This window comes from Cololabis saira, chromosome 16, assembly GCF_033807715.1.
Source record: "Cololabis saira isolate AMF1-May2022 chromosome 16, fColSai1.1, whole genome shotgun sequence".
Taxonomy (NCBI): Eukaryota; Metazoa; Chordata; class Actinopteri; order Beloniformes; family Belonidae; genus Cololabis; species Cololabis saira.
The window spans coordinates 3,816,903-3,843,525 of record NC_084602.1 but is presented as its reverse complement, the minus strand read 5'-3'; the positions used below and the strand labels follow the sequence as shown (position 1 = coordinate 3,843,525).

General features: G+C 42.7%; 1 protein-coding gene across 3 annotated transcripts in view; it reads left to right on the top strand.

The window, feature by feature from the left end:
* Window positions 1-25,663, top strand: part of LOC133462883 (estrogen receptor beta-like) — a 71,053-nt gene extending 45,390 nt beyond the window's left edge. For all 3 annotated transcript variants that reach the window (XM_061744367.1, XM_061744365.1, XM_061744366.1), the window contains exons 6-10: window positions 713-851; window positions 9,777-9,910; window positions 15,462-15,645; window positions 21,603-21,956; window positions 24,840-25,663. In XM_061744367.1, coding sequence (XP_061600351.1) covers window positions 713-851; window positions 9,777-9,910; window positions 15,462-15,645; window positions 21,603-21,956; window positions 24,840-24,954 — 926 coding nt within the window. In that variant the 3' untranslated portion in view covers window positions 24,955-25,663. The remainder of the gene's footprint in view (window positions 1-712; window positions 852-9,776; window positions 9,911-15,461; window positions 15,646-21,602; window positions 21,957-24,839) is intronic.
* The last annotated feature ends 960 nt before the right edge of the window (window positions 25,664-26,623 follow it).

Here is a 26,623-nt window from a genome sequence, read left to right as displayed (position 1 = left end):
ATCTCTGTTTCTTTAACCATTTAAATGCTGGATGTGCTGACGCTCGTTTCAAACCTCCAAAGGAGTTTCATACATTATTGCAATATTTTAAGATTTTAAAAACCCATCCAGATGCAAATTTATATGTTTATCCGTATAGATCAGGGATCAGCAACCCGCGGCTCTAAAGCCGCCCTAGTGGCTCCCTGAAGCTTTTTCAAATATGTTTGACCTTTTTTTCCCTTTTTTTCCTTTTTTTCTCTTTTTTAATTTTTTTCCCCTTTTTTCTTCTTTCTTTCCTTTTTTCTTTCCTTTTTTCTTTCTTTTTCCTTTCCTTTTTAATCTCGACATTTCAACTTTTTTCTCGAAATTTTGACTTTTTTCTCAACATTTCGACTTTTTTCTCAAGATTGTACTACAACATTAATCTTGACATTTCGACTTTTTTCTCGAAATTTCGAATTTTTTCTCGAAGTGCATAATGAAAAAAAAAATTCTTCCCCCAGTTATAACTAATATAGAAACATGCAGCATGTGCATTTATAGATAGATAGATAGATAGATAGATAGATAGATAGATAGATAGATAGATAGATAGATAGATAGATAGATAGATAGATAGATAGATAGATAGATAGATAGATACAAACAAATCCTAGAAATAAATGACTGAAAATACTTCCAAGTGTAAACTAACCCTCTTTTCCTCCGTCTGTGCGTGCGTTGCCCTCAGGCTTCGTGGAGCTGAGTTTAGCAGACCAGATCCACCTGCTGAAATGCTGCTGGCTGGAGATCCTGATGCTCGGCCTCATGTGGAGGTCCGTGGACCATCCTGGGAAACTCATCTTCTCTCCAGACTTCAAACTCAACAGGTGAAAAAGTCTCATATACCTGTACTGTACCATCTGTGTCCAGCCCATCTGAGTTTGAAGTGGTCCGCTTAGGGTCGCCACCTTTCACAAATACAAATAAGGGATGCCCCGATTTCAGCAGCGCAGGGGCCAAAAAAAAGGGACATCCCCAAAACTTCTAAACTGCATAGAAATGTGTTTATTTTATATGAAAAAACGAAATGCTTTGATTTAAAATTTAAAGTGCTTTAATAGCATTGAACTTGCATGACTGTACAGACAGACAAACATGCTAGCAACTGTGTAGCAAGGCTAGTGCTACGGGGGCCCGACCGACAGGACAGAGAGGAAACGGGATTTCAGTGCAGAACTCCTTTATTTCACCAGACACCAACACACGTGCTTCAGCTCCAGCAGCAGCCTCTCCAACAGCTCCTGCAGCTCTGTTGTAAGCTGCCTTTTGAAGGCAGGCAGGGTGGAGAGGTTGATGGGACACACCTGTCCCCAATCAACCTGAGTGGCTGCTGCTCCACCACTATGGAGGATTTTTTGTGCCAAAATAAATAAATACATCATTAATTAATTAAAATGGGAATGAAATATATCATTAATTAATTAAATGTGTCATTAATTAATTAAAATTAGAATGAAATATGTCATTAATTAATTAAAATACAATTCATTTTAAGTAAAAATATATATTTATTATTTCAGCATTTAATTAATTAATGACACATTTAATTAATTAATGATATATTTGATTCCCATTTTAATTAATTAATGATGTATTTATTTATTTAATTTTGGCACAAAAAATCCTCCATACACCACCCTGCCACACACTGAAATATCCTATTCTATGTATGTATGTCCACATCAGCCCAGATGTATAATATAGCTACAGGTGAAGGTCGGGAAATTAGAATAGGTCCATCCATCCATCCATCCATCCATCCATCCATCCATCCATCCGTCCATCCATCCATCCATCCATCCATCCATCCATCCACCATCCCTCCGTCCGTCCGTCCGTCCGTCCGTCCATCCATCCACCATCCATCCATCCGTCCATCCATCCATCCATTTTCCGCCAGTTCAATCCAATTTAATTCAATTTTATTTATATAGCGTCTAATACAACAGAGTTGTCTCTAGACGCTTTACAGAGACCCATACCCAGAACATGACCCCCGAGCAGTTATTACATAAACAATGGCAGGTAAAAACTCCCCTAGTGGGAGAAAAACCTTAAGCCAAACAGTGGCAAGGAAAAACTCCCCTTTAGGAGGGAAGAAACCTTGAGCAGGACCAGGCTCATCAGGGGGGACCCTCCTGCCGAGGGCCAGACTGGTGGGTCAGGGACGGCAACAGCACAGCAGGCAGGTGGAAGCAGCAACGGGATGACCGGGGGTGGGGACCGCAGGCCAGCACACAGCTCCCGAAGCTCCGGCCCAATCAGCAAGTCCCAGGTTGGGGTGCAGGGTCAGGAAAAGACTTGTGCTCCGTAATGCAAGCTACAAGCCACCCATGGCCACCTGCAGGACAAAAGAGAGAAAAGGGAGGAGAAGGGGGGGGCAGCAACGGGATGACCAGGGGTGGGGACCGCAGGCCAGCACGCAGCTCCCGAAGCTCCGGCCCAATTAGTTATCCGGGAACCAGCAGTCTCAACAGGGAATATGATGAATATGGTGTAAAAGTGTAAAAACTTTATTTGTTATAATTTTGATGATTGAATTGTTTATTGATTTCATAAAATATTCAAATTTTTTGAGATTTTTTATTCAAAGTTTATTTAGACAGGACAATGCATATTAATGTACACTACATTAAGCAGTGTAAATACACCAGGTTTTAGCAGAATTGCTAGTTTCCACCCGCAGTCCCCACAAACAACAAGACACACTCACACCTACGGGCAATTTAGAATGATCAATTTACCTACTATGCATGTTTTTGGACTGTGGGAGGAAACCGGAGTACCCGGAGGAAACCCACGCAAGAAGGGGAGAACATGCAAACTCCACACAGAAACACCCTGCTGGGCCTGCGTGTTGAACCGGGGACCATCTTGCTGTGAGGCAACAGTGCTAACCACTAAGCCACCGTGCTGCCTATTTGGGGTTTTCATAAACTGTGAGCCATAATCACCAAAATTATAACAAATAAAGGCTTGAAATATCTCACTTTGAATGTAGTGGGAAATAATATATTTGTTTCACCTTTAGTTGAATTTACTACAAATTAAGTTTTGCAATATATTCAAATTTTCCGACCTTCACCTGTATATTATGACATCAATAAATACAAGCATATTTGGTCCGTACTAACAAGTCCGTGTCCAGGCTGTTGATGCGTTGCTCTTTTTACTGAGTCGTTTGATGTGGTTGGACTGAATACCAACTAGGCCTGTGTTGAAAAGATCGATTTTCTAAATCGATTCTCATATTAATTCCTAAAAATTGATTCATATGTCTAAAGATTGATTTTTTTTTTTTCATCATCACATTACAACTTTTGGTATTTTTTTGTTTATGCCCAAAAAAGGAATGTTTTGTTGTACATGAGCATAACTAGTACCATGTTTTTGCCTTTAAATATGTTTAATGGTATGAAAATGTTAAAGTTTTCAGTTATAATTGCATAAATTGTCTATATTTATTTGCTTTATATACCATCTTGGTGTTATATTTGCATAAAATGCTAAACAAATTGTCATAAATGTGGAAAAAATGAAACCAATTTCATCCGTCTCTGTTTCCTCCCTGGATCTTTTTGGTAATTCTACACGATGTTTCTGTTTGCAGTTCTATCAGCATTCTGGGAGCTGATTGGTCCTTACAGCATCATTAGCTGCTAATACTTGCTGTTGAATCTCAATATAATACTAGTATTAATATGTTGCATAAATACACAGTCAAATAATACATGCAACAACTGAAAAACCAGTTTTAATAACACTAACAAAAATCGATATTGGAATCGAATCGAATCGGATCCAATCAAAGCGTGATAATCGATTCTGAATCTTAAGAATCGGATTTGAATCGAATTGTGACATTTGAATGGATCCCCAGCCCTAATACCAACGTAGACTCATTGATTCTTCAGTGACCTTTTATGACCAATAACCCCTATAGACGTGTCATTCACAAAGATTTAACTGAACACCTAGATTTAACAGTCCGTTTACAAACAAAAGAAATATTTTTCTTTCTCAGGTAAAAAAAAACAAAAAACACTTGCTTTTATTTCACCTAAATGGGACTTTATTCTGAAAAACCAGGTCATTATGTTTGGTACAACTCTGTTAGGAGTTTAATCTTCCCACAGTTTTAGTCCTATCAGCCGACGTTAAACAATAAAAAGGGGAGTTCACTGACACACACAACATATGCAACATTTGTTACGGATTTATCTTTGATTCCTGAAGACTGGCGGCTCATTTTTCTGCCAAATGTTTTATCTCTCCCTGTTCTTTTCCTCGCTGGCCTTCGACTTTGGCCAGACAAAGGCCGACTATCTCTGGTTCAGCTGTTCACCGCTCGTGTCCATATAAAACACTGTAATTACACCTGCACTTTACCAGCAGTCTTATTAACCGCAGTAGGTGTCCTGTTATTGTTTTTGCATGTTTTCATGAAGTAAAGCACCTTGAATGTGCTTTATAAATAAACTTGTGTAATTTTCCCAAAAGTAGCTTTTATGAAACATTAGCAGCAGATCTTTGCAGTGGAAAACGCTGGCTAGGTTGGTTATCATGTTTGTGATTGCTCACAGCGATATTAAACGTACATCCACCGAGTACTTTTGCTCGGTTGCAACACGAACCTGTCCTGAACCCAACCAAGTGGTTGTGACACCTGTGAGGTATCGCAGGTATCACAAGGCATCCTTTACCCCTTCTATTTAAATGCTTTTATGTATTTACTCACCTAAACCGGGGGTCGGCAACCCGCAACCAGCTCTAGAGCCGCATGCGGCTCTTTAGCGCCGCCCTGGTGGCTCTCTGGATGGCTTCCTTTTTTTTCCCCCTTTTTTTCTTCTCTTTTTCTTTTGTCCTTTTTTTATTCTTTTTTTTTCTTTTTTCTCTTTTTTATTCCCTTTTCCTTTCCTTTTTAATCTCAACAATTTGACTTTTTTCTCAAAATTTTGACTTTTTTCTTGACATTTCGACTTTTTTCCGACATTTCAACTTTTTTCTCAACATTTCCACTTTTTTGCTCGACATTTTGACTTTTTTCTCAACGTTTCGACTTTTTTCTTGACATTTCCACTTTTTTCTCGACATTTCCACTTTTTTCTCGAAATTTCGACTTTTTTCTCGACATCTCGACTTTTTTCTCAACATTTCCACTTTTTTCTCGACATTTCCACTTTTTTCTCAACATTTTGACTTTTTTCTCAACGTTTCGACTTTTTTCTTGACATTTCGACTTTTTTCTCGACATTTCCACTTTTTTCTTGACATTTCCACTTTTTTCTCGAAATTTCCACCTTTTTCTCGACATCTCGACTTTTTTCTCGACATTTCCACTTTTTTCTCGAAATTTTTACATTTTTCTCAACGTTTTGACTTTTTTCTTGACATTTCCACCTTTTTCTCGACATTTCCACTTTTTTCTCGAAATTTCGACTTTTTTCTCGACATTTCAACTTTTTTCTCGACATTTCCACTTTTTTCTCAACATTTCCACCTTTTTCTCGACATTTCCACTTTTTTCTCGACATTTCCACTTTTTTCTCAACGTTTCGACTTTTCTCGAAATTTCGACTTTTTTCTCGACATCTCTACTTTTTTCTTGAAGTGCATAATGAAAAAAAAAAATCTTTCCCCAGTTATAACTAATATAGAAACATGCAGCATGTGTTGTCTTCATTCTAGGGCTGATACAAGACTTTTAATTTTTTGCGGCTCCAGACATATTTGTTCTTTGTGTTTTTGGTCCAATATGGCTCTAAAACATTTTGGGTTGCTGACCCCTGACCTAAACACATGAGCTGTAGCTTCTGCTCCAGACCGGAGCTGCACGGCCGCCAGGAATGTGAGGATAACAACTATATTGTCCTGTGAATAAGGACACTGGAGCGTTCCTGTGAGGACGACGCTGGGCTGCGTTCAGTATTTGACCTTTCTTCCCTACTACCACGGAGACTATCTCTATAGGCTTAGGTTAACCTTGGTGTGTTTTCACAACACGGCCTTATTTTCTGAGCGGAGTGGTCCGGGGTGGCCCGCTGGAGCCTTTTCTCCTTGGACAGCTCAGAAAAAACATCCTGGATGCAAATCCGTCCTCTTACTCCACACCAGTGCTTTCTGTTATTCTCTCTTCGGATTTCAACTTTCAGCTTTGCTTTCTTGCATTATTTTGAAACATCCTCGTCTTTTCTGGTTAATTTTGATTTCCGTTCTCGATTAACTCGAGGTGTTAGCTTTCTGAATGTGGCTGGTCTTTTGTTTTCCTTATCTGGATGTGGGTTTCTGAAGCTCTGCTATCTGCCTCCCGCCTGTGACCCTGTGCTTCAGTCCTCCTCGTCACTGCCGCACACCGACCCTGAAAAAAAGTAATTTTCAAAATCCTGTTATCTAATCAACTGTTTCCTTTCCTCTCTCTGTAAAGGGAACCTATTATGGTTTTTAATGACTATTTTAAACAGGCCTTGAATGTCTTAAAAACAAGCTTTTGATTGTTTTTTCTATATAAATTAGAAATTCAGCCTCTGGGCCATGTCTTTATCATTACCGTTTCTAACCTCATTATCTATGAGGGATTCTGAGTGGGCGGGGCTATGATAATGAGGCTATGTGCTGATTGGCTGCCTGAATGACGTGTAGCAGGGGAGGGAACAAAGCCTCGCTCTAGGCAGAAGAGCAGCGGCTGCGTACATTATTAAGGCTGATTTATGGTTCCGCGTTACACAAACGCAGAGCCTACGCCGTACCCTACGCCGTACCCTACGCCGTACCCTACGCCGTACCCTACGCCGTACCCTACGCCGTACCCTACGCCGTACCCTACGGCCATTGTATTGTGGGGCTTGAGGCACAAAGTTTTCTAGGGGGCGCTGTTGAGCCATTATGCCACGCCCATTAATGCAAACCATGAAATATCAAATTTTTCGCCAGGACTGGCTTGCGTGCAAAATTTGGTGACTTTTGGGGCACGTTTAGGGGGAAAAAAGGCCCTCCTTTCGTCAGAAGAAAAACAAGGGAAAAAAAATTCCTATACATACAATAAGGCCTTCGCACTGTCAGTGCTTGGACCCTTATTATAGTAATGCCTTCTTCGTTGGTTTTATAATGTCCCTTTGCTTACCTTAACATTAATAGATCACTTTAGAAATTCACCCATTAGACTATATTCCCTGGTAAGAGCAGCATTATACACTTCAACCGATGTGAGGGGTGTGTACTTTATCCCAGTGTGTCACCGCCGGTTGTGCAATAGTCTTGAATTTGGTTTCATCTTGCTTCTTCCTGTATACGTTTTAACAGTAATATAGACGTTTCTGCTTTTATTTTAAAGTATGTCAGTTTTGGTCCTCCTTAACCCGTGCAGCTTACGAACATTAAAAGTGAGGCGACTTCGGCATCTGACCTTTGTCAGCTGATCCAGAGCTAATTATGGAGCATCGCTGCAAAAGAAAGTCAAGAGCCGAGAAGAGATGCCGCTGAGACGAACACCCTTGGGTCTTCATCTCAGCGGGACCTATAATAACGTTTTTTGTTCAATCTGATCTACTATGTTGTCGAGGTCTTTAATTCTAAATCAATATTTTCGAATTCATTCCCTATCGTGTAATTTACAGTAAGTCAGTAAGATTTTACTCACTGAACAAGCTGATGCTCAGTTAGTTAGTCCAGACCATCTACGCAATAAGCCAGAACAACCTTTGAACAAAACTTTATTTCAACCGTGATTTCCCTCTTGCCACGTTTCATATGGCCAGAATTGTGGGTTGTCTTGTGGACGGGTCCTACCACCTGACCTCTGCATTTCCTCCGTTGCAACTGTGTCCTCTGGACCGCTTCTCCAGTTCTCTCCCTGCCCGGCATGTCTGTTTAGAGATGGATGCCCACGTCTCGGTAGGTTTGGAGAGGTGGTCTATCCTTTCCATTTTCAGATTATGGACAGCGGTCTGTGAGATGTTCAAAGTTTGGGATATTTTTGACTAGGCCTGTGTTGAAATTTTCTGATTCTAAATCGATTCTCATATTAATTCCTAAAAAAATTGATTCATATGTCTAAAGATCGAATTTTTACATTACATTACAACTTTTGGTATTTTTCTGTTTATGCCCAAAAAAGGAATGTTTTGTTGGACACTAGAATAACTGGTGCCATGTTTTTGCCTTTAAATATGTTTAAAGGTATGAAAACATTCAAATTTTCAGTTATAATTGCATAAATTGTCTATATTTTGTTGCTTTATATACTGTCTCCCGGTTACGTTTGCTTAAAATGCTAAAAACCACATTCTCATAAATGGGAAAAAAAGAAACCGATTGTTTGCTGTCCTGGATCATTTTGATAGTTCTGCTACACGATGTTTCTGAAAGCAGTTCTATCAGCATTCTGGGAGCTGATTGGTCCTTACAGCATCATTAGCTGCCAATACTTGCTGTTGAATCTCAATATAATACTAGTATTAATATGTTGCATAACTACACAGTCATATAATTCATGCAACAGCTGAAAAAACAGTTTTAATAACACTAACCCAAATCAATATAAGAATTGAATCGAATCAAAGCGTGATAATCGATTCTGAATCTTAAGATTCGTAATCGAATCGATTCTTGACATTTGAATCGATACCCAGCCCTATTTTTGATAACCTAACCCTACTTTACACTGCACAACGTTATCCCAGAGTTATTTGTGTGTTCCCTTGTTTCATGTCTGGTGTGTTCCCTGGTTTCATGTCTGGTGTGTTCCCTGGTTTCATGTCTGGTGTGTTCCCTGGTTTCATGTCTGGTGTGTTCCCTGGTTTCATGCCTGGTGTGTTCCCTGGTTTCATGTCTGGTGTGTTCCCTGGTGTCATGATGCGGTCTGTCCACTGATCTCCTCCAACAAACCTCGGAGCCCTTCATAGAGCAGCTGTGTTCACACTGACTATGTATTACACAGTGTTGGGACTAACGCGTTATTTAGTAACGCGTTACAATAACGCTGTTAGTTTTGCGGTAACTAATACTCTAACGCATTACTTTTTAAATTCAGTAACGCAATTACTGTTACCAAACAAAGTTACTCCGTTATTTCTGGCTACAGTGACGCTTTTTTTCCCCACACCCGGAGACCAGAGGAAACGTAGTGGGCGAGTTTGTGCATTCAAAAACATGAACGTGGAGATATTGTCATTACAGTAATCCCTCGTTTTTCGCAGGGGTTACGTTCCAAAAAGAACCTGTGATAAGTTAAATTCTTTTTACAATTATTATAGAAGTGAAGAAGTGGGGAGACTGTGTAGAATGCAGAACACGATGCACAATGCAAATCCATACAGTACCTGCTGAAAGGAAGGCTAGAGGGGCGTTAAATGGGAGCATTTAAAATAATGTTTTTATTTAAAGTAACTAAAAAGTTACTTTTAATAGTAACACATTACTTTTTGGTCTAAGTAACTGAGTTATTAACTGAGTTACTTTTTAATGAAGTAACTAATAACGGTAACTAGTTACTATTTTTCAGTAACTAGCACAACACTGGTATTACACACGAACAGACGACGGCGCGCCTCTTTAACTGCACGGTCTTTTTGTGAATGCGGTCAGTTCAATTTGTAAAATTATGAATCTATTTGCAGGGATCTTTTTTTTTAAATTATTTGGTCCTTATCCTTTTGGAATAAGGGACTAACGGACATCTGTCAGTGTTTGATTTTCTGCATGTTAATCCCAGTTCTTGTGCCTCATTTCCCTCCCTCTGCTCTGTGCCCCTTCAGGGAGGAGGGACAGTGTGTGGAGGGCATCATGGAGATATTTGATATGCTGCTGGCAGCCACCTCTCGCTTTCGTGAGCTCAAGCTGCAGAGGGAGGAATACGTCTGTCTGAAGGCCATGATCCTCCTCAACTCCAGTGAGTCTTGCTGATACTGACAAACGGCAGAATCCCAGTGGATCTGCGTTGCGATAGCTGCAAGCGGGAACTGATACATGATCCGGGGAATCAATCAATACAGCAGTGTGTGCTTTTGGTTCTTACATAACCCAGATAAGTCTGTCCCTCTGCTTTGTTGATGTTTACTGACATAATAATCTGGAACTTAGTGGGTCAGAGACATTTCCCACATATCTAAATATCACCATGCTGAAAAAGAATGAGCAAAACAAAGGTTTGATTATTTAGTCTAAACGTTTCCTCTGATAACAAGATCCTAAAATATTATGAATTATTAATGTTTTATTTGTAGTGTATAAATATATGCCCTCTTTGTCATGTAGTAGTAGTAGCAGTAGTATTAATAGTAGCAGTAGTGGTAGTAGTAGTAGCAGTAGTAGTAGTAGTAGTAGTAGTAGTAGTAGTAGTAATAGTAGCAGTAGCAGTAGTATTAGTAGCAGTAGCAGTAGTAATAGCACTAGTAGTAGCAGTAGCACGAGTAGCAGTAGCACTAGTAGTAGCAGTAGTAGTAGCAGTAGTAGCAGTAGTAGCAGTAGCAATAGCAGTAGTAGTAGTAGCAGTAGTAATAGTAGCAGTAGCAGTAGCAGTAGTAATAGCACTAGTAGTAGCCATAGCACGAGTAGCAGTAGCACTAGTAGCAGTAGTAGTAGCAGTAGATGTAGCAGTAGTAGTAGTAGTAGCAGTAGTAGTAGTAGCAGTAGCAGTAGTAGCAGTAGTAGTAGTAATAGCACTAGTAGTAGCCATAGCACGAGTAGCAGTAGCAGTAGCAGTAGTAGTAGTAGCAGTAGTAGTAGCAGTAGTAGCAGTAGTAGTAGTGGTAGTAGCAGTAGTAGTAGTAGTAGTAGTAGCAGTAGTAGTAGTAGTAGTAGTAGTAGTAGTAGCAGTAGTAGTAGTAGTAGCAGTAGTAGTAGTAGTAGCAGTAGCAGTAGTAATAGCACTAGTAGTAGCCATAGCACGAGTAGCAGTAGCACTAGTAGTAGTAGTAGTAGCAGTAGTAGTAGTAGCAGTAGTAGTAGCAGTAGTAGCAGTAGTAGTAGCAGTAGTAGCAGTAGTAGTAGTGGTAGTAGCAGTAGCAGTAGTAGTAGTAGTAGCAGCAGTAGTAGCAGTAGTAGTAGTAGTAGTAGTAGTAGTAGTAGTAGCAGTAGCAGTAGCAGTGGTAGTAGTAGTAGCAGTAGCAGTAGTAATAGCACTAGTAGTAGCCATAGCACGAGTAGCAGTAGCACTAGTAGTAGTAGTAGTAGCAGTAGTAGTAGTAGCAGTAGTAGTAGTAGTAGTAGTAGTAGTAGTAGTAGCAGTAGTAGTAGTAGTAGTAGTAGTAGCAGTAGTAGTAGTAGTAGCAGTAGTAGTAGTAGTAGCAGTAGCAGTAGTAATAGCACTAGTAGTAGCCATAGCACGAGTAGCAGTAGCACTAGTAGTAGTAGTAGTAGCAGTAGTAGTAGTAGCAGTAGTAGCAGTAGTAGTAGCAGTAGTAGCAGTAGTAGTAGTGGTAGTAGCAGTAGCAGTAGTAGTAGTAGTAGCAGCAGTAGTAGCAGTAGTAGTAGTAGTAGTAGTAGTAGTAGTAGTAGTAGTAGTAGTAGCAGTAGTGGTAGCAGTAGCAGTAGCAGTGGTGGTAGTAGTAGTAGTAGTAGTAGTAGTAGTAGTAGTAGTAGTAGCAGTAGCAGTGGTGATAGTAGTAGTAGTAGTAGTATTTATTGCTTTTATCATCTGGAGTGCCCACACAGGAACTGTAGGGCAAAGAAGTTTCCAACAAAACATCCATCAACACCTTGGTTCATACTGTCAGATATTTAGAGACTAAATCACGACTCAGCATCAGATCTGCTCCTGGCATCGTTGAATGGGCTGTTTTTAATTTCCCGTTTTGTTGGCCACTCACAACCGCTCGTAAACTACATGCGACATTCACGCAGCGCTCTCTTAGTTTGCAGAGGTGCTCACCGACTTCCTTTCCGTTGCGTTTATGCAGCTCTTCTTCAATCACGCACTGAAGAAAGAAATCAAACCACCAACGTTCAGGTCGGCACTCTCCGCCCGACTTCCTGAGCCACGGCCTGTCGAATTGGAAACCTTTTATTTCTTCTGAAACTATAGTTTCAAAACAAAGTTTTAAAACCAGTGGCAACTGACCACTTCCTGCCATCCATCTAATCCTACACATGCAGGAGGCTCATTCTGTAACACTAATAAAGATGTACCATATGTGCAATATCTGTCTGTCTACCTCACACACTTTTTACCTGCTTTTTTTGCACTGTTTTTTTTTCTCTCGCACTACCTCTACTTCCATTGCAATGTACTGTATACTGTTTATATCTCGTAATTATATATATTTTCTACTTTTTTACCCCTCCCCTGCATGTGTGTTAAGTGTACTGCTGCTAAACAAAGCGAGTTTCCTCATTGAGGGAGAAATAAAGGATTATCTTATCTTAAAGCTTCCAGACATGTCTCTGGTCCAGAAACCTGAGCACCATCCCAAAACCCTTGAATGAATGTTTTGTGATTATGAAAAAACAGAGTTAATCTTCAAATGAAAGTTTGTGTTCAGGCTTTACGAAAGGCAGAATTGAACCAAAGGGAAGTGGACTAAAGCAGGGGTCTTGAACCCGGGGTCCACGACCCCTAGGGGGGCCGCGGAGGTACTGCAGGGGGTCCTCCAACTTCAAAAGAAATTAAAGCTGCAAGCAGCGACGAACGGGCCCTCCACCCTTGTGCACATTCAGGCTGGAGTGGAAGCTTGTATGACTTGCATGTAGATTCTTCAGAACTGGACATTTAGTGGATGAAACCACCCACGACTCTTTATGTCAAACCAGTCAAAAGTTATGGCAGAAAGTAGGAACTATCAGATATCGACCAATCAGAAGAAGGGGCGGGGCTAATTTGCAGCAATTATGTTCAAGGACTCAAAACCGAGTTTGATGACACCACCCACGAGTCTTTATGTCAAACCATTCAAGAGTTATTGTAGAAAATCGGAACTATCACATATCAACCAATCAGAAGAAAGGGCGGGGCTAATTTGCACCAATTACACCAATCAAAACTGAGTTTGTTGACACCACCCATGACTCTCTATATCAAACCATTCAAAAGTTATGGCAGAAAGTAGGAACTATCAAATATGGACCAATCAGATGAAGTAGGGGCGCGCTTTTTGGTGTCTAGCGTCGCCACGGTAACGCTTTTGACTGAGAAAAGTAATGCGCGTCGTCACAGGATGGAGACACACATTTTGATGTTTAACACACCTGGGTGCACGTTACGGTTCAGGCGAAGAAGCGGCCGAAGGAATGGCATAAATTGCGGCAAAATTACACGATTAATTCAAAACGGCCGACTTCCTGTTCGGTTTCAGCCATGGCGCCAGGAGACTTTTCTTTAAGTTGCGACATGATACAGGTGTGTACCGATTTTCCTGCATGTACGTCAAACTGTATTGTGGGGCTTGAGACACAAAGTTTTCTAGGGGGCGCTGTTGAGCCATTAGGCCACGCTCATTAATGCAAACCATGAAATATCACATTTATCACCAGGCCTGACTTGCATGCAAAATTTGGTGACTTTTGGGGCACATTTAGGGGGAAAAAAGGCCCTCATTTCGTCAGAAGAAAGAATAAAATAAATTCCTACAGATACAATAGGGCCACTGTAAGTGCTCGGGCCCTAATTACAAGCGGGGGCCCCTGCTCTGTTTTTCTCTCATCCAAGGGTCCCTGGGATAAAAAAGGTTGAAGACCGGCCCCTTAAGTCCTTACTTCCAGCGTGTCAGGTCAGTTTATTAACACGGTGTCGTATCACGAGACGGGTCAGGTCTTCGGTGTAGATGTTTCTTTGACTGTTACAGAACTCTAGACATTGCAAAGTTGAGCTGATCCTCCCACAGACAGTCACTGGCAGAACGGAGCAGCTTTCTCCAAGTGGCTGGGGATGAAATGACCTGAGAAGATGACTTAATTGCTGCGTGGCTTGTTTTTTAACCCGGCGTGTGTTTCCAGCGGTCACGGCGCCCTCTCCCCGTCCCCCCCACCCCCCCACCGTGCAGGTTTCATCGAGGTGACTGACCTCTCTGCATGTCCTGACAGTTTCCTCCCTGATGCACGCGCCGGATCCTCTGCCAGCCTCTGCGGTCTCTACTGACTCCGCTCCGCTGCAGCTGGATTGGAAAAAACAAAAAAAAAGAACAAATTGTGCGAGAACCAAAATTGGGACTGAATTAGAAAAAAATCGGGTATTTTTTAAGATTTATGAATGAGAAAGGATGGAGCGTCTGAGCCGAGTTACCGGTGCGTGCTGGTGGTGGGAGGACAGGGTTGATCTACGGCGTCTCTGCTCTGCTGTCCTCTAGTGTTTCAGCTGCAGGATCCATCACCCAGTCATCAGTGCTCTTTGATAAGCCAGATGGCCTGAGTGGAGAAACTGTTGAAGCATTTAAATGTCACTACTTGGTTTAAACCTCCTGTTTACTAGCTGAAAAAGAGAAAGAGGAGAACGTTCAGGGTTTTGTTCTGCTCTGTAGTTTGTTTTAGTCCAGGGACCCCTTGGATGAGAGAAAAAGAGAGCAGGGACCCCTGCTTGGAATTCAGATTTTTTTTCCCTTTTTAAGTTTTAAGCCTGGCTTATAATAACTTTTGAATGTGTTTTATTCTGCTTATATCACCTTATGAACCAATTCCTGACTGGGTTATTAGCTACATGTGTTTATGGTTGATGAAACTTTGTCCTCGTCAGACGTGGAAGGAGTAACGTCAGGCCGAGCTGTAACGTTACAATCTGCAGCTTTAGGCTTCGTTATTGTCACTAATTTATCCATCAGGTCTAACTAGCGTTAAATAGGAAATAGACAAGTCAATTTCGCAATTAATTTTCTTTTCATAAACAGCTAGCTAACTCCTTTTCCCGCTATAAAGTTGACATTAGTCACATGACTCACGTCATGGGAATCATTTATGTAGAGTTGTAGATTAAATAGTTATTGTCAAAAGTAGATTATTATCACCTGTTAATGGAGTTTTCTCAATCATATATATGTATATATATATATATATATATATATATATATATATATATATATATATATATATATATATATATATATATATACCTTAGGTTTTTACCAACATGGTATTAACCATTAATTTATATGCAAACAAATAAAAAAATAATAAAAAAATAGAAATAACTGAATCAGCCCGATACACTGTTTCTCAGCTTGTCTCAGTTTTATTTATTGATCCCAGTATTGATCAGAGTTACTTTGCTGACGTCGAGGGGTTCTTTGATCTCGTCGTTCTCCACACAAGACGCTGTCAGAGACCAATGTTTGTCTTTTATTTATGACGCTGATCGTCATCTATCAGGACTCTGCTGGAAATCCCTGGGAATATTGAGATATGCAGCACATGCTGTTGATTGGTATATTGGAGTGCAGCTATTGCTGGAGCAGGAAGTTGAGCATGTCCTCTCCCAGAACATCTGCAGAAGGTTCCCCTGTGTGAATGTCGTGCAGATCTGTCGACCAGCGCTCCCCAGACGCCGGAGGAGCTGGAGAGCAGGAACAAGCTGCTGCGCCTGCTGGACCTGGTGATCGACGCGCTGGTCTGGGCCATATCCAAGCTGGGCCTGAGCACGCAGCAGCAGACCCTGCGGCTGGGCCACCTCACCATGCTGCTGTCCCACATCCGCCACGTCAGGTAGGGACCGGGGGGAAGGGGAATATACAAATGTGGAATATACAAAACCTTTTTGTTTGCATGTGAAGTTCTTCGTAAAATTCCCCCCTAAACTCAGTACTAGAGTTGAGGGGGATGAGGGGGGATGGAACCCCCCTGAAATAAAAACGGTCAAAATCATCTCCCCTTTCCATCCCTTATGTCATTTCATCAATGAATGTGGTTTTACTGATATTTCAACATTTAGAGTCATCACCAGAAAAATAACACCAGAAAGATAACTTTCTGCATTGCAGAAAAACCCTTATTGAGGCAACTTTTTTATCAGTTTTAGAATATGGTGACATACTGTACAGACATGCCTCGGCTACAACGCTAAAGCCCCTTGATTCTGTCTATCACTCTGCACTCAGGTTTATTACTGGTGACCCATATAACACTCATCATTGCATCGTGTACAGTAAGGTTGGATGGTCCTCCCTCTCTGAAAGGCGAGATTTTCACTTTTATTTATTTATCTATAAGGCTATTATTGGCTTGCTGCCGAGTTATGTTTCCTCCCTCCTTGCTTGGCCTGCTAGTCTACACCACACTCGATCCACTGACTGGCTTACACTACAAGTCCCCCGAGTCTTTACTGAGCTTGCTAGATCTTCTTTTAGCTTTTCTGCACCTTCCACCTGGAACTCATTACAAAACACTCTAAAAATTAATTCACTAGTGTCTTTTGGTCATTTTAAATCCCTGATCTTAAATCTTTTAAGCACTGCTTGTATCTGTTTTAATTGATTTTATTGTTACATTATTTATTAATTGTAACTTCATATTTGTTTAATTGACTGCTCTTTTGTTGTTCTATTTTTGTCCCTGTCTTTTTTTTTTTTTTTTTACTTTTGCATTGCTCGACGTCATTGTAAATGAGGGATCAATGATTTTCGAGTTTAAATAAAGATATATATATATATATATATTTATATATTTGACAATTTTCAACTGATTTCACCAAGATTTATCTTCTTATTACAAGCAATAAAATCTTGTTCCACATGCAGATTTTTCTACTTATGTTAAGTGAAAATCTACTTGAAACAGGTGAAAATTGTTGTTTTTTCCAGTGATGAGTCTTGTTTTAAGTGTAATGAGATTTTTTTTACTAAAATGAGACATTTTAACTAGAAATAAGACAAATATTCTTGTTAAGATGAGTTTTTGCAGTGATCCATTTTACTTATCCTGTGAAGGACAGAGTCATATTGATAAGTTCAGAAAAGTGTTTTTTATTGTTGTGTTTTCATGTATTTGATGTAAGCCCAGTGGATATTTAAAGCTTACAGAAGGCTGCATTTAACTGCTGCTATGTCATTCCTGCAGTATTTCTGCAGGTGTTTTGGTCACTGCTATTATTTGTAATATATTATATTATTTGTAATCAGCACAAATTATCTGTCCCCATATGATAAAATCCACCATCCCACCCTGATTTTTTTTTACAACTCGAGTACTGGCTAAAGTATTTGGTGTTTGGAATTTTTGCTCAACAATATCAAATTCCCCACAAATCTGTTTGGCCAACCACGGAAAAGTGGGATTAGAAATCCATTAAAATTCATATTTTATGACAGAATGAGACTTGATGGGTTCCTTCACTGCCAAAAGTCCTCTTTGCAAGACAGAGCGAACACGGACTGTCTTAGCTTCCTGCGTTTGAGTTATGTATTTTTAAGTTAAGAAGAGACTCAAAACATGAGGGAAAAAGGAACAGTGAAATAAATACTTAATTTAACTGCTAGAAAAGCATAAACTGCTTGTAATGATTGAATTTGGGAGGATGCATTCTTATCTGTATGTGCTGGTATTCTGAATCGTTGGTATAATCATTTTTTTAATGACTTTGTTCACATATAAAACATTCACAAATAGTGGGATGCTTTGTAAAGTTACATCAAAACAGGATTCAGTGCTCCCCCTCCTTCCCCCCCTACACGATTCATACGCACATAGGCGAAGGGCGGGGGGCCCGGGTCGTGGGGGGCACCGTCCCGCGTGGCCCGGCACTCCCCGCCTCACGGTTTTAACAGCAAAATAGACACTGCACATTCAACACTGAATAAAGACATTTGACAGGGACACGTAGTTCGGGAGGGGGGGGGTCGGTGTCAATCGATACTTGGCCCTCCCCCTCCCTGTTTTTATGGCATTAATCACATGCACTCAACACCAGTGGGCGGGAGGGGGTCCCACATCACCCGCGTTCCCTCACCGGCCTGGGATAGGTGGGTCGGGATACCCGGGCCCGGCGGGGCTCGCCGTGCGGCCTGGGGTGCCTTCTGGCGGTGCTGGACCCCCCCGGGGAGGGGGAAACGGTGCGTGATTGTGTGTCTGTGTCGGTGAGAATGCGGTATGGAAGGGTCCTGCCATGGAGGATTTGGGCCTCCATTGGCAGGACATACACATACACAGCCACACAAACATATACATACAGTACACACACACACACACACACACACACACACACACACACACACACACACACACACACACACACACACACACACACACACACACACACACACACACACACACACACACACGCATGATCATATACATACACACACACACACACATAGACATACACACTGGCTTGTTCACCTGCATGCTGGCTCTCTAGTTTTTGGGGTTAGGTAGCGGTAGCGGTAGGTTAGCTCAGACTGCGATCAGATCTCAAGATTTAGGTTGATTGCTGTTGTTGTTTTGGTTGGCTCCGTGCCGGTTTCGTGTTTTGTTTGTGGTTTTTTGTTGCAGATTTCCAGTGCTTGACGTGTGTTTCCGTGTGTTCCTGCTTCCTGGATTGGCAGTGGATGTCGTCACCCGGGGGGACTCGGGGACGTGCTCATCCATCACCCAAGCCGAGGTCACTGAGGTGGTTCGTAAACTCCTCAGTGGCACCGGGGGTGGATGAGATTCGCCCTGAGTACTGTTAGGATTTCATGAAATTGTTAAAAGCTCAAAGAATTTCTAACACTGGTGGCCTTTCTCTTTATATTCAAAGTAACCTTGTATTTAGCAAGACACGGAGCCACCCCCTGGTGTTACGGGCTATGGCTATGTACACACGTAGCCGGGTATTTTTAAAACCGAATATTTCCCCCTTCCGTTTATAAAATAATTTGTATCCACATTACATCGTTTTTAAAAAAAAGCCTTCCACACATAACCAAAGATCTGCGTTTTCGACCACATTCATAAGCATTCCAAACCTGTAGATCATCTGTTCTTCCAGCCTTCGGGCCGGCCTCCGCGGCGCAGCTTCCCCGGGAGCCGCGTCTCCTTCTCGGAAACGAGCCCGAGTCCCCCCGTGTCCCGCCACCGAGCTGCCGCGTTAAATCCACGCAGCCCTACGCCGTAGGGTACGGCGTAGGGCTGCGCGTCGCCGCGTACCCTACGGCGTAGGCTCTGTGACGGTGTAACGCAGTAAACGGTGGTCAAGAGCAGAGACCATTTATTTAATAAATAGCTTGGAGAACAGATGCTGGATCATCTGTAGTTCTGGGTCGCACGTTAGACGTCAGACTCAGAGCAGATTTGTTGTTGTTTTGGAGCATAATGTGACGTTCAAAAACGCAAAACTCCGGTTGTCTCCGTCTACACCAGGTCTACACGCATATACATAAACTGAGTTTTCAAAAATCTTCACTTTGCCCAGAGTTTTTTTAAACATTTGTTTATTTGCGTTTTCATGTGGATGACAGGTCCAAACGTAGGAAAATGTCTTCGGTTTAGCAGATACCCGGCTACGTGTGTACGTTATATTAGATGTAGAGGTTAAATACAATACACATACCATTGTTGAAAGGAGACATTGGGGGGAAATAGGTGGTTTAGCATTGGGGGGTCTTATCTGTGTTCTGGGTTGGCACCCCAGGTGAGAGAAACGTTCGGGGGTCTTTCCCGTAGCTGGCTCCACCAATGAAATTTATTTGCAAAGAACACCCCCCTTTTTTATTATAAAATCAACTGGAATGATGACCACCGTGTGAATTTCTCTCCTACCTCTGTGGTTTCAGACAAATGTACCTCCGGCCGGAAAACATTGTGCTTGATATAATAAAAGCTTGTATTAACTTTGATTCTATTCCCACTAGTTTTCTTATGGTTCGCCAGACAAACGAAGACTCAAATCTTTCAGTCCCTCAAGTCTCTGGATGTCGTAGGGCTGTCTTGGTTGACACGCCTCCGCAACATTGCATGGAGGAAGGGGACAGTACTGCTGGAGTGGCAAACCGGGGTGGTGGTCCCTCTGTTTAAAAAGGGGGACCGGAGAGTGTGTTCCAACTACAGGGGGATCATACTTCTCAGCCTCCCCGGGAAAGTCTACGCCAGGGTACTGGAGAGGAGATTACGGCCGATAGTTGAACCTCGGATTCAGGAGGAACAATGCGGTTTTCGTCCCGGTTGCGGAATACTGGACCAGCTCTATACCCTCCGCAGGGTGATGAGGGTTCATGGGAATTTGCCCAACCAGTCTACATGTGCTTTGTGGATCTGGAGAAGGCATTTGACCGTGTCCCTCATGCCATTCTGTGGGGGGTGCTCAGTGAGTATGGAGTCCGGGGCCCTCTATTAAGGGCTGTCCGGTCTCTGTATGATCGGAGCAGGAGTCTGGTTCGCATTGCCGGCCGTAAGTCAGACTTGTTCCCGGTGCATGTTGGACTCCGGCAGGGCTGCCCTTTGTCACCGGTCCTGTTCATAATTTTTATGGACAGGATTTCTAGGCGCAGCCAGGGGCCGGAGGGGATCCGGTTTGGGAACCTCAGGATTTCATCTCTGCTTTTTGCAGATGATGTTGTCCTGTTGGCTTCATCAGACCGGGACCTCCAGCATGTGCTGGGGCGGTTTGAGGCCGAGTGCGAAGCTCTCGATTTACCGGTCAATCTACGCACCTACCCTCACCTATGGGTAAGGAACTTCAGGTAATGACGGAAGGAACAAGATCGCGGATACAAGCGGCTAAGATGAGTTTCCTCCGCAGGGTGGCAGGACGCTCCCTTAGAGATAGGGTGAGGAGTTCGGTCACCCGGGAGGAGCTCGGAGTACGAGTCGCTGCTCCTTCACATTGAGAGGAGTCAGCTGAGGTGGCTTGGGCATCTGTACCGGATCCTCCTGGATGCATCCCTAGGGAGGTGTTCCAGGCATGTCCCTCCTCCCTAGGGAGGAGTTCCAGGCATGTCCCTCCTCCCTAGGGAGGTGTTCCAGGCATGTCCCTCCTCCCTAGGGAGGTGTTCCAGGCATGTCCCACCGGGAGGAAACCCTGGGGAAGACCCAGGACACACTGGAGAGACTATGTCTCTCGGCTGGCCTGGGAACGTCTCGGACTCCCCTTGGAAGTCTGGTATCCCAGCAGAGCAGTCCGCTCTTGCGCCGCTGTAGCACATACACAATTAATGGGATCACCGGCGGTGGTCTGCGCTTTGCGCCGTCTATGTGAAAGGGGTTATAACCATTGTTGTTTTTCCCGGAAGAGGAAACTCCTTCCGCGTTCATTTCTGACCAATGAGAGAACAGTTGGTTCATGGCATTTGTTCACAGCTTTGAACCGCTACAGACGGTTGCCTTGTGAACACAAACGCCACAAACGAGAAAGCGTCTAGAGACAACATCTGTTGTATTAGACGCTATATAAATAAAATTGAATTGAATTGAATTGATTTGGAGGAAGAGCTGGAGGAAGAGCTGGAGGAAGTGTCTGGGGTGAAGGAAGTCTGGGCATCTCTATTGAGGCTACTGCCCCCGCGACCCGGGAACGGATAAGCTTTGGAGAATGGATGGATAGATGGATGGATGGATGGATGGACGGACGGACGGACGGACGGACGGACGGACGGACGGTCTCCGGCCCTCGAGGGCCACAGCCCTCCGTGGTGTAGAACCTCCCCGGTATCCCAGCTGGTTTTGTGATTGTTGTATCCGTGTCTCCACAGTAACAAAGGCATCGACCACCTGTCCACCATGAAGAGGAAGAACGTGGTGCTGGTGTACGACCTCCTCCTGGAGATGATGGACGCCAACACCTCCTCCAGCAGCAGCCAGACCGCCTCCTCCTCCCCCAGCTCCGACACCTACTCCAGCCAACAGCAGTACCTGCTGCCTGCGTTTGACCTGCAGCCCGGGTCGGACCCGAGCGTCGCCGCCGGCCCCGCGGCCCCCGGGCTCCCCGCCGCCCCCCCACTGGGCCTGGCTGAGAGCCAGATCATGGGGAGGCACTTCCACACTCAGCTCGTCCAGGGCACGCCTCCAGCACAGAGCTTCGTGAGGGCTCAGATGGACGACGATGAGTAAGTTTCAGAGTCGCTTTGGCTGCAATGTTCATGTTGTGGAGCTTTTCATGATTCCAGGCTACTGATGGAAGGACAGAAAGTTGTGGCAGGAAGGTAGAAATTAAGGGTGCTTTCACACCTGTCCCGTTTGGAGCAGTTGTTCCCAAACAGGGAGCGTTTCCCCCTAAAGATCGGTTGGTTTGGTATATATGAACTAGGGGTGTAACGATACACTAATCTCACGATACAGTACGATACACGATATTGAGGTCACAATAACGATACGATATTGTAGCAGTATTTTTTAACGACCTTGAATGAGGAACATATGACTGGAAAAATGGTCTTTTATTTGAAAGACACAAAATACAAAACAATGCTGTACGTTTGCCCTATTGTTACAGTTTGTAATGCTTTATAACTGTTTAAGTTTTAAAGAGAAAGCCAGGCCAACCATTTTCCACAAACTGAACTAAAAGTAAATGTCAGGTTTGCATTATGCATCTTCAGTTTCATACAAGTACAAATATTTACCCACAAACTGAATAGTTTCTCTCATGTATGATCTGACTTTTTTCTTTTCTAGAACTAAAATTAAATAAATACAAGTAAATAAATACATACAATTTTACATCATAAAAATATTGATTCATGCTTCACTTATAAGTGTAAGAGGAGATGTATGTTTTTTAAGAAGGTTATTTTGGTAATTCAGGGTACATTATTTTATAAATCTATTCTTTCTATTGTGATGTAAATCAGGGACTATAATGACACTAGTCAGTTTATCTGTAGTGATTAGTCTGTTTTAGATTGGGCGGAGTGATACGCCACAGTACGGCACTAGGTACTGTGTTGATGTTCTAAAATCCTACACTGTTGAGGGACATTAAAGTACACTGGAACTCAGCAGAAGTTGTCCCCGTGTTTATCCTACTCACCACCCCAAAAAGGTTTAATTTAATAAGGTAAGGCTTAACTCTACACCAGCCTTACATCAGTAAAAGTTCAGAGCTCAAAACCCTGCAAGAGTCCCGTGATCGGGACCAAAACGGGACTAGTTTCTTCTGAGGGGAGGAAGATTTTGGTCCGAGGGTCGAGGCGCGTTATTAGTCAACACAATAGATTAATATTAATAACCCAATATCGCGATACAGTTTGTCACCTCCACGACACGTATTGTGACATTTTTGTATCGCGAAATTTCATATTGTTACACCCCTAATGTGAACACAGCAATCATCGACACAACTCACTCATAAGCTGCTTTCACATAAAAAAGAGACGTGGTTTGCGCCGCGTCCACCGCCGGGTAGGGCGCAGAGCCGGCGAAGAGACTCCACCACCTTCTCTCCTATTGGACACAACATTCTCTCTTCTCCCTTCTCTCCTATTGGACGGGGCACGGTGAAATTAAAAAATGTTCAATTCAGGCAGGCGCGGCGCAAGCGCCTACCCGCCTACAGAGCGGTCCACTCTTGCGCCGCGGTAGCACATAGGCCTACACAATGAATGGGATCACCGGCGGCGGTCTGCGCTTTGCGCCTTCTATGTGAAAGGGGATATAACCATTGTTGACAGTTTAAACCGTTGTTTTTCCCGGGGTACAGAAGAGGAAACTCCTTCCGCGTTTATTTCTGACCAATGAGAGAACGGTTCGTGCATGGCATTTGTTAACAGCTTTGAACCGCTACACATGGTTGTGAACACAAACGCCACGAAACGAAAAAACGAAACAACTGTATCGATTTAGCCCCTGAATCAGAACAAAACAAACGGGCCAAAGGTCTCAAAGCACCCTAATAAAGACTGTGTAGGAAAAAGGAAGAAGAATAGGAAAGGACAGAAAATTAAATACTGAGTTCATCCATATGTTCAGATGGATAATGCCACTTTTAGCTTCTCTGCTACTTAGCTAGGGAACTACTGAACGTCCTCATTCAAAACCATTAAAGAAAAGAAGTGTAAGAACCTGAAAAATGGACGGAAAAGGGAGAACGTAGCTGTCAATATGGGACAGAAAAGGCTGCAGACTGAAGCCTTGTGGAGCTGAGTGATTAGAAACATGTCTCTGATGCAGATCATTTATGTAGCTCACGGGCAGAGCTGGGTAGAGTAGCCAAAAATTGTACTCAAGTAAAAGTATTGTTACTTCAGAATAATATGACTCAAGTAGAAGTAAAAAGTAGTCATCCAAATAATTACTTGAGTAAAAGTAAAAACGTACTTGGTGAAAAAACTACTCAAGTACTGAGTAACTGTTGGGTAACATCTGATTTATTTTTTAACACAACCATTCAAACAGATAAAAGTACAAAATAATCATCTTCAGGCAAATTAAATCAATAAAATAATAAAATGTATTAAAATTAATAAAAAATGCTTAAATTAAAATAATCTTAAAGTAAATTCAAGTACTTTAATAAATAATAAGATAAATAAAATAATAACAGAATAAAAAAAATAATAAAGCACAAGTAGCACAAAATTTCAAGCCTTTGTACTTTTCTTTTTTAACCAGCAGAACTAGAACAAACATGAACTCATAGAAACTCTGTGTGTGTTTGAGTCTGTGTAAATGTGACAAAACATGCAAAAACAAACATTTTTCCCAAAGAATCACCCAGTGATGTCATGAGATTGACGCGTACGCGGATAAAAGGGATAAAAGAAAAGTAACAGCTCAACGTAGCCTAATGTAGCGGAGTAAGAGGAACAGTTTCTTCTTCACAAATCTACTCAAGTAAAAGTAAAAAGTATAGGGATTCAAAACTACTCCTAAAAGTACAACATTTCCCAAAACTTACTCAAGTAAATGTAACGGAGTAAATGGAACTCGTTACTACGGCTAACATCTTGGCAGCATTCCCGGGTCACTCAATGGCAACAATTCCTCCACAGCTACATCTCCCCGGAGCAGTGGCCGCTGGACGCACAGGAGGCTGGTTCGTTACTGCAGCCGGCCGGCTACATCATCCCGGAGCAGGTCGTCATGGATACGGCTTTAGAGGGCTGACTGGACTAAAGACTGAACCTAACAAAGCTTTCAATCCCAAAAAGATGAGGAATAAGATGAAGAAAAAAAAAAACAAAGATCTGTTGTACGGTGACGTTCTTTCAAGTGCTCTTTCATTTTTTTTTGGATGTTTTTAGGCTTTAGAAACAAACACATTTTAGATTGATTGTATATTTTGTGTGCGTAAATATCGTTTTTTTTCCTTTTTTGTGAATGGCACTACAGTAGGTGTTCACCAGAGCATCTCTGAATGTCTGACTCAGTCCGTGCTCTTTTTGATAGGTTGTATTGGTATCTCTTTTTTCACCTCGGTGTAACAAAACAAGCAATCTACAAACCTGACCGAAGCGGTTGCATGTCGTCCCGGAGTCGTCGTCGTGAGGACGGCTGCGCCCGGTCCTCCGTCCACACGGCGCTGTCGTTTCCTCCTATGCCTCTATCGTGTACTTCTGTGTTTTGATCAGTGCCTGTTCTTGCAACACTTTTCTACTCTTGTGCAAACTGTCTGTGCCGCTGAGACCCAGCAGTATGTGGCCTTTGACTAAAGTGACTGTTCATCTTGGATAGACGGAGGCTGATTTTACGCTGATTTATGCTGTTCTTTTACTCTAAATGTCAGCGACGACTAGAAGCTTCAGCTTGTGTAGCAGCTGAATGTTTGGGCGTAGTTGGGGGTCGCTGTGCACCAGTAACTGGAAGATTGGAACATTGCTCCTTCCCCCCAGTCACGTGTCCATGCGTCGCCCCCTCATGTGGTCATTTGGCTGCAGAAAACAAAGTGCTGCTGTTTAACAGGGTCACTATTGGCGTTTTCCCACTAGTACCTACTCATCTCAGCTTGGCCTGGTTTCTTTTCCATAACGATTCACCCCCTGGATCAGAAGTAGGAGGTTGGAGTGAAGCTGTTGTGACGTATTTGATTGTGTATCTAAATGAAGAAGACAACAACACTAAAGATGTAGAACCTGGAGGAGATGATAGATGTGCTGCTGGGTCTGTGGCTTGTGTTCCATATCAAGTTAAAAGATGAGAGTGAGAGAAGCTTCAAGCCCGACTCGCCTCGGTTTGGTTCTTTCCCACTAGGGGTCTAACGTGCCGAGTAGATTCTTTTCTGTATCTATTCTGCCGAGGTTCTAAGCTGCTGAGTCGGCTGTATCTGACATCATCACACTACAGGCCACCGATTGGTCGGGGGGTTGGAGTCAGACGTCTGAGTCAGGAGGAGGAAATCAGAGAAAGAGACTCTGACAGATTCTTCATTTTATTCATCCAGCAATGGCAGCAAAAGTCTGTTTCATGATCCAACTCTGAGGGTCAGATGTTCATAAACCTGGTGCTGAGGAGAGAATTAAAAAGGGATCTAGAGCAGTGATTCTTAACCATAGGGCCGCGGCCCACACTTGGGCCGCGAGCGCCATCTAGTGGGCCGCCAAAAAAAATTCAGTTTTGTACGTGTGGGCCGCGAGGGCCGCGGGACTGCATAGCAACTCCCAACCAAATGAGGAGAAGACACTCAGCTAGCTGTACGTGTAAAAGTAAGAGAAATGGTGTGTCTTTACAGAGAAAATCCTTCATTTTGCACAGAGTAGGTTTAGATCCGCCAGGATCAGGGATCGATTACTTGGGTCTGCGCCCAGAGCGAGCGAGCGCGGCGTGCTCATTTATCCCG